Raw genomic sequence first — 14,436 nt, 5'->3', positions numbered from 1 at the left:
CCATCCCTACGGTGAAGCACGGTGGTGGCAGCATCATGCTGTGGGGATGTTTTTCAGCGGCAGGGACTGGGAAACTACTCAAGATGCGAAGGCAAAGATGAACGGAGCAAAGTACAGAGAGATCCTTGATGAAAACCTGCTCCAGAGCACTCAGCACTCACTCAGGACCCTAAGCACACAACCAAGACAAGGCAGGAGTGGCTTCGGGCCAAGTCTCTGAATGTCCTTGAGTGGCCCAGCTAGAGCCCGGACTTGAACCCGATCAAACATCTCTGGAGAGACCTGAAAATAGCTGTGCAGCAGTGCTCCCCAAGACACATTTCAGTTGAATACATTTAGTTGGACAACTGACTAGGTATCCTCTTTTCCCTTTCCCAACCTGACAGAGCTTGAGAGGATCTGGCTGCCAAAGGTGCTTCAACAAAGTACTGAGTAAAGGGTCTGAATACTTATGTAAATTTGATGTTTTATACATTTGCAAAAATGTTTTTGCTTTGTCATTATGCGGTATTGTGTGTAGATTGATGAGGGAAAAAAACAATTGAAACAATTTTAGAATAACGATGTAATGTAACAAAATGTGGAAAAAGTCAAGGGGTCTGAATACTTTCTGAATGCACTGCATTAGAGTAAAAAGCTGTAAAAGAGGGGGAACAACACACAGTGCAGTGAGAAGACAAGATGGCCACCTTCCCCACTCTCTCATGTTAGTACAGTAGTTCTATTGGTTAGGTTGCATCCCTGGCCCACCCTCAGTCGCCAGGCAACTGATACAACGGTCAGCCAATACGCCCCCCTGCAAAGACAAAGAGAGAAACACAGATTAAAGCATTTTCCTTTGCTGCTGCTCACTAACTTCCTTAGCAAGGTAATGATAACAGGGCTAACAGCGCTAACTTTCTTAGCAATCCTACTAATAAATAACAGGTTTGATAATAAGCAGGCATTACAAAAAGTGCTAACTTCTTTAGCAAGGCTAATGATAAATGGGGCTAAATATTAGCATTAGCCTGAATTAGAGACAATTACCACCAGCCATCATAGTACATTTATTATCCACCTCTTACATTTAAGCTAAAAGATCACTCGTTTTTTCACTTCATGTTAATAGTGCTTGTTACCGTTTTCAAAATTGCTATGTCCACTATGGGCTAAGCCTATTTTAAGCCCTACAGAATACGAGAGAAAACGAATACCCTCAAGCTGAATGTTACAATGGAGAACTGAAAACAGGGCCCTAACCTCTACCTCCTGACATTGTCTGTCTTATGTCTTAAATAAACTACATGACCAAACGTATGTGGACACCTGCTCGTCGAACATCTCATTCCACAATCATGGGCATTAATATGGATTTGGTCCCCCCATTGCCTCTAAAACAGCCTCCACTCTTCTGGGAAGGTTTTCCACTAGATGTTGGAACATTACTGCAGGGACTTGCTTCCATTTAGCCACAAGAAAATGAGTGAGGTTGGGCACTGAAGTTGGGCGATTAGGCCTGGCTCGCAGTCGGCGTTCCAATTCATTCTAAAGGTGTTCGATAGGGTTGAGGTCAGGGCTCTGTGCAGGCCAGTCAAGTTCTTCCACACCGATCTCGACAAACTATTTCTGTATGGACCTTGCTTTGTGCACGGGGGCATTGTCATACTGAAACAGGAAAGGGCCTTCCCAAACTGTTGCCATAAAGTTGGAAGCACAGAATCATCTAGAATGTCATTGTATGCTGTAGCGTTAAGCTTTCCCTTTACTGGAACTAAGGGGCCTAGCCCAAACCATGAAAAACAGCCCCAGACCATTATTCCTCCTCCACCAAACTTTACAGTTGGCACTATGCATTGGGGCAGGTAGCCCCAATGCATAGGACGAATCTGGGTTTGGCGGATGCCAGGAGAACGCTAAACCCAGATTCATCCGTCGGACTGCCAGATGGTGAAGCGTGATTCATCATTCCAGAGAACGCGTTTCCACTGCTCCAGAGTCCCATGGCGGTGAGCTTTACACCACTCCAGCTGACTCTTGGCTTTGCGCATGGTGATCTTAGGCTTGTGTGCGGCTGCTCGGTCATGGAAGCCCATTTCATGAAGCTCCCGACGAACAGTTCTTGTGCCAGTACTGAGTGCTGCAACCGAGAACAGATGATTTTTAGGCGCTACGCGCTTCAGTGTCCTGTTCTGTGAGTTTGTGTTGCCTACCACTTCGTGGCTGAACCGCACTTACAGTTGACTGGTGCAGGTCTAGCAGGGCAGAAATTTTACGAACTGACTTGTTGGAAAGGTGGCATCCTATAACGGTGCCATGTTGAGAGTCACTGAGCTCTTCAGTAAGGCCATTCTACTGCCAATGTTTGTCTATGGAGATTGCATGGCTGTATGCCCAAATTGTATAAACCTGTCAGCAATGGGTGTGGCTGAAATAGCCGAATCCACTAGTTTGAAGGGGTGTCCATATATATAGTGTATACAGGGGAGGTGCTGGGCTGTCAGGCTATCGGCCCCAGCCAGATAGATGCTGATATTCAGCTATCTGCTACAGAACGATCCATTACACAGCACTCTAACCACAAATCAACACCCAGAGGAAGGAGCGAGGAACAGAGGGGGAAGGGAGAGAGAGAGGGGGGAACTCAAGGGACTCCACAGAAATCCGAGGAGAGGTAGGACGAGTAAGGGAAGGGGGGAAGAAGGAGTGGGGGTTTTAGAAAAAAACAAGGAAGAGAGAGAGAGAGAGAGAGAGAGAGAGAGAGAGAGAGAGAGAGAGAGAGAGAGAGAGAGAGAGAGAGAGAGAGAGAGAGAGAGAGAGAAAACACTCTCGCTCCACTGACTGCTTGCTCACTAGGCCTACTTGCTGTTAATTAAGGCTGACCTAAATAAGACTGAGGAACAGAGCATCACAGCTCAGGACACGGAACAAGACATGTACACATGCAGCCAGAGAAAATAGCCTTGAAGCTCTAGTCTGGTCTGTCAAGGCAGGGCCAGCACACTGACGAAGGCTTTACGCCAAAACACCTTAGTAGTCAAAGGAGCACTTTTGAAGTGGGATGTCTTGCATTCCCTTTGTTCTTTAAATCATGGACTTAGTGGAACTGTGAGGTAGTGGTAGCTGTCCTGTGTAGCTCACCTGATAGAGCATGGAGCACGCCAGGGTTGTGGGATAGATTCCAAAGGGGAACCAGTATGAAAATGTATGCACTCACTACTATACGTCGGTCTGCATAAGAGAGTCTGCTAAATGACTCAAATGTAAATGTATTCTGCTGGGTTATTTAATGGTCAAGGCCGGTAGTGATGACTGGTCAAGGCCGGAAGGCTATTAAAGTGATTTAGGCACATTTTGTATTGGTTAAAACAACAAAGAGTATGAGTACATTTAGTTTCTGTTACATTTTGATCATAAGCAACTTTGAAAACAGCAAAAGAGCACTCACATCTTTTCTTTGAAAAGATAGTCCTGCAAGCTACTTCTAAGACATCATCAGTCCTACCCAGAGCTTGGCAAACACTGACTGACCCTTCACCGCACACTTATCAACACTGACTGACCCTTGACCCCACACTTATCAACACTGACTGACTGACCCTTCACCCCACACTTATCAACACTGACTGACTGACCCTTCACCCCACACTTATCAACACTGACTGACTGACCCTTCACCCCACACTTATCAACACTGACTGACTGACCCTTCACCCCACACTTATCAACACTGACTGACTGACCCTTCACCCCACACTTATCAACACTGACTGACTGACCCTTCACCCCACACTTATCAACACTGACTGACTGACCCTTCACCCCACACTTATCAACACTGACTGACTGACCCTTCACCCCACACTTATCAACACTGACTGACCCTTCACACCACACTTATCAACACTGACTGACCCTTCACCCCACACTTATCAACACTGACTGACTGACCCTTCACCTCACACTTATCAACACTGACTGACTGACCCTTCACCTCACACTTATCAACACTGACTGACTGACCCTTCACCCCACACTTATCAACACTGACTGACTGACCCTTCACCCCACACTTATCAACACTGACTGACTGACCCTTCACCCCACACTTATCAACACTGACTGATTGACCCTTCACCCCACACTTATCAACACTGACTGACTGACCCTTCACCCCACACTTATCAACACTGACTGACTGACCCTTCACCCCACACTTATCAACACTGACTGACCCTTCACCCCACACTTATCAACACTGACTGACCCTTCACCCCACACTTATCAACACTGACTGACTGACCCTTCACCCCACACTTATCAACACTGACTGACTGACCCTTCACCCCACACTTATCAACACTGACTGACTGACCCTTCACCCCACACTTATCAACACTGACTGACTGACCCTTCACCCCACACTTATCAACACTGACTGACCCTTCACCCCACCACCACCACACACTCATCAACACTGACTGACCATTCACCTCCACACACATATTCAACACTGCGCCCACACACACACACACACACACACACACACACACACACACACACACACACACACACACACACACACACACACACACACACACACACACACACACACACACACCAAGACAAAGTTGAGCTCCGGTCACCCTGGATACCCAGACCACAAAGGGACAGTTTACCCCACAGTCAACCATTACACCAGACCCCAGAGGACACCTCATAGATATTGTAGGGTATCAGGATTGACAACCAGTTGGCTCGTCCCAAAATGACACCCTGTTCCCTATATAGTGCATTACTTTTGACCACAGCCCTATATACAGTTGAAGTCAGAAGTTTACATACACTTATGTTGGAGTCATTAAACTCGTTTTTCAACCACTCCACAAATTTCTTGATAACAAACTAGTTTTTGCAAGTCGGTTAGGACATCTACTTTCTGCATGACATAAGTAATTTTTCCAACAATTGTTTACAGACTATTATTTCAGTTATAATTCACTGTATCACAATTCCAGTGGGTCAGAAGTGTACATACACTATGTTGACTGCACCTTGAAACAGCTTGGAAAATTCCAGAAAATTATGTCATGGCTTTAGAAGCTTCTGATAGGCTAATTTACATCATTTGAGTCAATTGGAGGTGTACCTGTGGATGTATTTCAAGGCCTACCTTCAAACTCAGTGCCTCTTTGCTTGACATGATGGGAAAATCAACAGAAATCAGCCAAGACCTCAGAAAAAAAATGGTAGACCTCCACAAGTCTGGTTCATCCTTGGGAGCAATTTCCAAACGCCTGAAGGTACCACGTTCATCTGTACAAACAATAGTACGCAAGTATAAACACCATGGGACCACGCAGCCGCCATACCGCTCAGGAAGGAGACGCATTCTGTCTCCTAGAGATGAACGTACTTTGGTGCGAAAAGTGCAAATCAATCCCAGAACAACAGCAAAGGACCTTGTGAAGATGCTGGAGGAAACCGGTACAAAAGTGTCTATATCCACAGTAAAACAAGTCCTATAGCAACATAACCTGAAAGACCACTCAGCAAGGAAGAAGCCACTGCTCCAAAACTGCCATAAAAAAGCCAGACTACAGTTTGCAACTGGGGATTGTTGCAAATCGTACAAAGATTGTACTTTTTCGAGAAATGTCCTCTGGTCTGATGAAACAAAAATATAACTGTTTGGCCATAATGACCATCGTTATGTTTGGAGGAAAAAGGGGGAGGCTTGCAAGCCGAAGAATACCATCCCAACCGTGAAGTACAGGGTGTGGCAGCATCATGTGGTGGGGGCGCTTTGCTGCAGGAGGGACTGGTGCACTTCAAAAAATAGATGGCATCATGAGGGAGGAAAATTATGTGGATATATTGAAGCAACATCTCAAGACATCAGTCAGGAAGTTAAAGCTTGGTCGCAAATGGGTCTTCCAAGTGGACAATGACCTCAAGCATACTTCCAAAGTTGTGGCAAAATGGCTTAAGGACAAAAGTCAAGGTATTGGATGGCCATCACAAAGCCCTGAAAATTTGTCGGAAGAACTGAAAAAGCGTGTGTACGAGCAAGGAGGCCTACAAACCGGACTCAGTTACACCAGCTCTGTCAGGAGGAATGGGCCAAAATTAACCCAACTTATTGTGGGAAGCTTGTGGAAGGCTACCTGAAACTTTGACCCAAGTTAAACAATTTAAAGGCAGTGCTACCAAATACTAATTGAGTGTATGTAAACTTCTGTAACTTCTGTATGTATACTTTTGACCCACTTGGAATGTGATGAAAGAAATAAAAGCTGAAATAAATCCTTCTCTCTACTATAATTCTGACATTTCACATTCTTAAAATAAAGTGGTGATCTTAACTGACCTAAGATAGGTAATTTTTACTAGGATTAAATGTCAGGAAATGTGAAAAACTGAGTTTAAATGTATTTGGCTAAGGTGTATGTAAACTTCCGACTTCAACTGTAAAAGTAGTGCACACTATGAAGGGAATAGGGTGCCATTTGCGACACAGATAATGTGTTATCATGTTCATGCCAATACTGTTTCCTTCTCTGTCGTGTAGTCCTTAGCAAAGGCTCTCAGAGTGAAATGCAATAGTCCAGAAAACTCCAGCATTCTTCCCACTCCAGAGACCATGTTCATAAGGACTATGTGAGAGCTGGACTGCAGCAGTGGAGAGACTGAGAATAACACTTTATCTGGATAGTCCATCTGTAGATGCTCTATAGACTATCACTATAATATCAACCATCTACTAACCCTTACCCTAACCTTAACCCTTATCCTAACCTTAACCCTAACTCAAACCTTACCCTTACCCTAACCCTTATCCAAACCCAAACCTTATCCTAACCCTAACCTTACCCCTTATCCTAACCTAAACCTTACGATAACCTTAACCCTAATCCTAACCTTAACCCTAACTCAAACCTTACGCTAACCCTTATCCAAACCCAAACCTTATCCTAACCCTAACCTTACCCCTTATCCTAACCTAAACCTTACGATAACCTTAACCCTTATCCTAACCCTAACCCTAACCCTTATTCTGAACCTAACCTTAACCGTAACCTTAGCAAGCAGAGCATCTACAGATGTACTATCCAAATAAAGTGTGAGCGGGCTGTGACTGCAACAAATGGTCATTTAAGGCACTCCTCCTCTGCAGTGAGAGAGATGTAGACAGATAGACTCTCAGACAGACTCTCAGACCATACAGACAGACTCTCAGACAGCCTTTTAAGACAGACACACTCAGATAAATTGTATGCTTTCCCAAACTTGAAACTCACGGGCCGCCAGAATCTTAGGCAGCCAGCCAGACTCTTAGACACAACTAGAGGCTGGGATGGGACTGAGTGCCAGTCACTGTGGTGTAGTCCTCAACTCTCTCACACACACACACACACACACACACACACACACACACACACACACACACACACAGTCAATAACAAGCTGTCCAGGAACACAACACACTGGAGACTTTACACACACACTTAGTCTCTGAGTGGTGTACATGCACAAGCAGAGACACACACAAAGGCATACAAATGCACGCACGTATGCACACACACACGTGCACACAAGCACACACAGTGTGGACAGTGTAATTAGAGAAATCTATATACGTCTCCTTCTGCCACCGGTCTCTCCACCACAACTATCAATCACACAGCTCACATTAAATATGGACCGGGAGTTAATACCACTATTAAATCACACAGCTCACATTAAATATGGACCGGGAGTTAATACCACTATTAAATCACACAGCTCACATTAAATATGGACCGGGAGTTAATACCACTATTAAATCACACAGCTCACATTAAATATGGACCGGGAGTTAATACCACTATTAAATCACACAGCTCACATTAAATATGGACCGGGAGTTAATACCACTATTAAATCACACAGCTCACATTAAATATGGACCGGGAGTTAATACCACTATTAAATCACACAGCTCACATTAAATATGGACCGGGAGTTAATACCACTATTAAATCACACAGCTCACATTAAATATGGACCGGGAGTTAATACCACTATTAAATCACACAGCTCACATTAAATATGGACCGGGAGTTAATACCACTATTAAATCACACAGCTCACATTAAATATGGACCGGGAGTTAATACCACTATTAAATCACACAGCTCACATTAAATATGGACCGGGAGTTAATACCACTATTAAATCACACAGCTCACATTAAATATGGACCGGGAGTTAATACCACTATTAAATCACACAGCTCACATTAAATATGGACCGGGAGTTAATACCACTATTAAATCACACAGCTCACATTAAATATGGACCGGGAGTTAATACCACTATTAAATCACACAGCTCACATTAAATATGGACCGGGAGTTAATACCACTATTAAATCACATATCAATCTTATAAAACATTCTAGTCATCACAGGGCTCCATACTGCAACTATTTGGTCTCATTTTGCGACCCTTTAACTTGGCTATTAAACAAGTGAAAAATGTAATTGGTCGCACTGGTGCGAGCTGCACATTCTATCTTCACATTCACCTCGATCAAAACATCCTATTTCTGGGGAGGGGGGGCTCTAGACGTCCTTTATCCACTAGTGATGCTGGTGATTCCAACTCTTTCAGTTGATGGCACCAGCATATGATTTGGTCCCACCACTGACCTGAACTATATCCTGTAATGTTCCTGTGTTCATACGGAAACAGGCTAATAATGACTAGCCATCTTAGCATGCCCTTCTGTTCTTGCATTGATTTGGATAGATTTACTCAGGGTTCAATGTTAACTTTTTTTCCTCACTGGCAGTTAATGTATTGGGGTGTATGCTTTCTCTCTATATCCAGCTAGTAATAAGCTACATTTGGTTATTATTTAATTAAAACAGCTGTATGATGTAATTAAGCAATGCAAGACATTACTCTATGTTAGAATTGCATTGCATTCATAGCATACATTTTTGTTTCTAAAGTAGGCCTGTAATTTGAAGAAATAGGACGTTGCCCCTTTAATACTGCTTTTCAAGAGATTGATACTGTCTTTAGTAGTCTAGCCAAGACCTACAGTAGTCTAGCCAAAACCTACAGTAGTCTAGCCAAGACCTACAGTAGTCTAGCCAAAACCTACAGTAGTCTAGCCAAAACCTACAGTAGTCTAGTCAAAACCTACAGTAGTCTAGTCAAAACCTACATTAGTCTAGCCAAGACCTACAGTAGTCTAGTCAAAACCTACATTAGTCTAGCCAAGACCTACAGTAGTCTAGTCAAGACCTACATTAGTCTAGCCAAGACCTACAGTAGTCTAGTCAAAACCTACATTAGTCTAGCCAAGACCTACAGTAGTCTAGTCAAAACCTACATTAGTCTAGCCAAGACCTACATTAGTCTAGCCAAGACCTACATTAGTCTAGCCAAGACCTACAGTAGTCTAGCCAAGACCTACAGTAGTCTAGCCAAGACCTACAGTAGTCTAGTCAAAACCTACATTAGTCTAGCCAAGACCTACAGTAGTCTAGCCAAGACCTACAGTAGTCTAGCCAAAACCTACAGTAGGCTAGCCAAAACCTACAGTAGGCTAGTCAAAACCTACAGTAGTCTAGCCAAGACCTACAGTAGTCTAGCCAAAACCTACAGTAGGCTAGCCAAAACCTACAGTAGGCTAGTCAAAACCTACAGTAGTCTAGCCAAGATCTACAGTAGTCTAGCCAAAACCTACAGTAGGCTAGCCAAAACCTACAGTAGGCTAGTCAAAACCTACAGTAGTCTAGCCAAAACCTACAGTAGTCTAGCCAAAACCTACAGTAGTCTAGCCAAAACCTACAGTAGTCTAGCCAAGACCTACAGTAGTCTAGTCAAGACCTTCAGTAGTCTAGCCAAGACCTTCAGTAGTCTAGCCAAGACCTTCAGTAGTCTAGCCAAGACCTTCAGTAGTCTAGCCAAAACCTACAGTAGTCTAGCCAAAACCTACAGTAGTCTAGCCAAAACCTACAGTAGTCTAGCCAAAACCTACAGTAGTCTAGTCAAGACCTTCAGTAGTCTAGTCAAGACCTTCAGTAGTCTAGTCAAGACCTTCAGTAGTCTAGTCAAAACCTTCAGTAGTCTAGTCAAAACCTACAGTAGTCTAGCCAAAACCTACAGTAGTCTAGTCAAGACCTACAGTAGTCTAGCCAAGACCTACAGTAGTCTAGCCAAGACCTACATTAGTATAGCCAAGACCTACATTAGTCTAGCCAAGACCTACAGTAGTCTAGCCAAGACCTACAGTAGTCTAGCCAAGACCTACAGTAGTCTAGTCAAAACCTACAGTAGTCTAGCCAAGACCTACAGTAGTCTAGTCAAAACCTACAGTAGTCTAGTCAAAACCTACAGTAGTCTAGCCAAGACCTACAGTAGTCTAGCCAAAACCTACAGTAGTCTAGCCAAGACCTACAGTAGTCTAGCCAAAACCTTCATTAGTCTAGCCAAAACCTTCATTAGTCTAGCCAAAACCTTCATTAGTCTAGCCAAGACCTACAGTAGTCTAGCCAAGACCTACAGTAGTCTAGCCAAGACCTACAGTAGTCTAGCCAAGACCTACAGTAGTCTAGTCAAAACCTACAGTAGTCTAGCCAAGACCTACAGTAGTCTAGTCAAAACCTACAGTAGTCTAGTCAAAACCTACAGTAGTCTAGTCAAAACCTACAGTAGTCTAGCCAAGACCTACAGTAGTCTAGTCAAAACCTACAGTAGTCTAGTCAAAACCTACAGTAGTCTAGCCAAAACCTACAGTAGTCTAGCCAAAACCTACAGTAGTCTAGCCAAGACCTACAGTAGTCTAGTCAAAACCTACAGTAGTCTAGTCAAAACCTACAGTAGTCTAGCCAAGACCTACAGTAGTCTAGCCAAAACCTACAGTATTCTAGTCAAAACCTACAGTAGTCTAGTCAAAACCTACAGTAGTCTAGTCAAAACCTACAGTAGTCTAGCCAAAACCTACAGTAGTCTAGCCAAAACCTACAGTAGTCTAGTCAAAACCTACAGTAGTCTAGTCAAAACCTACAGTAGTCTAGCTAGAACCATGCTAGGTGTCCTTTTGTAGCTTTCTTTTTGTACAGTAGACAGTAGACAATTGTTTTCCCAGTGACAAGTAAGACAACTGAGATGGTAGCCTATGATTTAAAAAGTAATCTATTTCATCTAACAAATCCAGGGAACACATGATTGATATATTGATGTGCAACCTGTTGAAATAGGAATCCAGGGTTATCCAATTTATTTTTTGTGCATATTAGCCAAGGCTATATTATTATTCACCAGATTGCTAATTAATAATGATGATGTTGCTAGATAGATTAGTTAATTAGCCTAAATGGCTATCAGTAAATGTAATGTCCCAGAAAAACTCTCCAGCGCTAGGCCTATAACAGGCTACTAATGTAGGCCTATTCACCACAAATGGAGCACTCGACTTGGCTTCATGGCTGCATCAAAACCATATAGGCCTAATACTGTATATAGCATACTCCAGTTGTAAAGTGGTGCTATGAACTTAATATTGAGAGGTGAGAAATAAACGATATACTCACAGAAAGTTGTGACTATCCTCTCTGTAACTAGAACAAAAATAGTTGCTTTGAAAACTGTCTTTTTCACACAATTGCATTTTGGGCAACGGTCATATGGTTGTGTTTATTAGAATGAACTGCCAAGTCAAAGGGTCACAAATGCGGGTGTTTTGGTCGCAGTTCTGAGCCCTGGTGCGTGTGTGCTTGCACCGACTTCTATACGCCTCTATACGCCAGGAAAATCTATTTTATAGATTTTCTTGAGCAAAGAAGGTAGAATCAATCAAGAAAACAAAGAGGCTATACTACAGTAATACAAATTCTCCTGCACACTGGGGACACAATGATACTGCCCTTTAGTCTCACTGGTTTACAATGAGTCACTGCAAACATGACCAGTTACAAGTGCCACACACACACACACACACACACACACACACACACACACACACACACACACACACACACACACACACACACACACACACACACACACACACACCTTGGAATTGCTCTGCACAAGAATCAATTGGAAACCAATTTCATAGTATGAAACAAAACAAAACTCAATTGCTTACTAACTCAAAACATGCTTTCTGGCTTTGTAAGAACACAGATAGCTTCATACTATAATGACATACCATCTCTTTTTTTTGTAAGTACAGGGGAGCCACTGGGGCAAGGTCATTTATCAAAACAAACGGTAAAGAAACTATTAAAATATGTTATTTATTACAGTATAGGTAGGTGAGCTATATGTCTAAGTTCTCACTTCTGAGTTCTCCAATGTCTGAGTAAAGCCTTACAGAGCTAAACTGCCTTAACTCCATATAGAATGTAAAGTAATGTTGTTATTTCTCACTGACTAAGTCACTCTGGATATGCGTCTGTTAAATAACTGAAATGTCCCTATGTTTGAGTTGGTAAACACAAGTATGAGTCACAGTTTGCGTGACAAGAGTCTACGTACATTGCCCACTTACGGATCTGTATAATTTGTGTTGATGCAAGTAAGTGATGGGCTGAACCAGACTGAGTAGGGGTGGTCAAGGTCTAGCCCCTTGGCACTGTAGCATAGCATACACACTGTACTACGCTGGCTCTTCCATTACTCAGCCAGCTAGCAGACATGGTGCCAGGTTCTGACTGACTGGGATAAATACCTGCTCAACTGTCTCTCTCTCTCTCTAGCCACTAACCCTTAGCCCCTTAATCCCAGCCCCCTAGTCCCTAATCCTAGCCCTCTACCCTTAACCCAGGCCCCTAATCCTAGCCCAATACCCTTAACCCAGGGCCCTAATCCTAGCCCCCTACCCTTAACCCAGGCCCCTAATCCTAGCCCCCTACCCTTAACCCAGGCCCCTAATCCTAGCCCCCTAGCCCCTAATCCTAGCTCCTAGTCCCCTAATCCTAGCCCTCTACCCTTAACCCAGGCCCCTAATCCTAGCCCCCTACCCTTAACCCAGGGCCCTAATCCTAGCCCCCTACCCTTAACCCAGGCCCCTAATCCTACCCCCTACCCTTAACCCAGGCCCCTAATCCTAGCACCCTACCCTTAACCCAGGCCCCTAATCCTAGCCCAATACCCTTAACCCAGGGCCCTAATCCTAGTCCCCTAGCCCCTATTTGTACTCAGATCCAGTATTGTTGAACAAATAAGAACAAATTCTTATTTACAATGATGGCCTACCCCGGCCAAACCCGGACGATGCTGGGCCAATTGTGCGCCGCCCTATGGGACTCCCAATCACGGCCGGATGTGATACAGCCTGGATGGTGGCATTCATTCACTGCAACGCTAACACATCGATTCAGCACACACATACACCAGTTCAGCCCAGAAGCCTTTGCAGGTGTGTGTGAGTGTGAGTGTGTGAGTGTGTGTGTGTGTGTGTGTGTGTGTGTGTGTGTGTGTGTGTGTGTGTGTGTGTGTGTGTGTGTGTGTGTGTGTGTGTGTGTGTGTGTGTATTGACACAGACACACACGACAGCAACCACACACAGACTTCAGGCCAAAAGCCCTTGCCAGCCCAGAGCCTATAAATCAGGGATGTACATCTCAAGGTTGAATGGATTGAGGATGTTTTGTGTGGTTATTGGGCCTCGTCCATTTGATAGAACAATGTTTACGACAATTTAACAACGATATTAGGGCTATAATGGAGGGCTTTTAAAAAGAGGTCTATTCAAAGTGTCTGCCTGATAGCAATTATCTGATAGTAGTTTGAGAAGTGATTTCAAAATGTCTAGTATTACTAAACTACAGCCGACCACATTCATGAGAAATTCATAAAATCTTCATTAGATCGAAATAAAAAGAAACTTAATGCTGCCAGTTGCTGGATGAATCCCAAATGGCAACCTACTCCCTACATAATGTACTGCTACTCCCTACATAATGCACTGCTACTCCCTACATAATGTACTGCTACTCCCTACATAATGTACTGCTACTCCCTACATAATGCACTGCTACTCCCTACATAATGCACTGCTACTCCCTACATAATGCACTGCTACTCCCTACATAATGCACTGCTACTCCCTACATAATGTACTGCTACTCCCTACATAATGTACTGCTACTCCCTACATAATGTACTGCTACTCCCTACATAATGCACTGCTACTCCCTACATAATGTACTGCTACTCCCTACATAATGCACTGCTACTCCCTACATAATGTACTGCTACTCCCTACATAATGTACTGCTACTCCCTACATAATGTACTGCTACTCCCTACATAATGTACTGCTACTCCCTACATAATGCACTGCTACTCCCTACATAATGTACTGCTACTCCCTATATAATGCACTGCTACTCCCTACATAATGCACTGCTACTCCCTACATAATGTACTGCTACCCCCTACATAATGCAC

General features: G+C 43.6%; 1 protein-coding gene across 3 annotated transcripts in view; it reads right to left on the bottom strand.

Moving 5' to 3' along the window:
• Positions 1 to 370: 370 nt before the first annotated feature.
• The window catches only part of LOC106574041 (inaD-like protein), a 119,509-nt gene continuing 105,443 nt past the window's right edge, over positions 371 to 14,436 (bottom strand). For all 3 annotated transcript variants that reach the window (XM_014149556.2, XM_014149560.2, XM_014149559.2), the window contains one exon: positions 371 to 796. In XM_014149556.2, coding sequence (XP_014005031.2) covers positions 780 to 796 — 17 coding nt within the window. In that variant the 3' untranslated portion in view covers positions 371 to 779. The remainder of the gene's footprint in view (positions 797 to 14,436) is intronic.

This window comes from Salmo salar, chromosome ssa16 (assembly GCF_905237065.1).
Source record: "Salmo salar chromosome ssa16, Ssal_v3.1, whole genome shotgun sequence".
NCBI lineage: Eukaryota > Metazoa > Chordata > Actinopteri > Salmoniformes > Salmonidae > Salmo > Salmo salar.
This window is presented reverse-complemented; position numbering and strand designations above follow the sequence as displayed.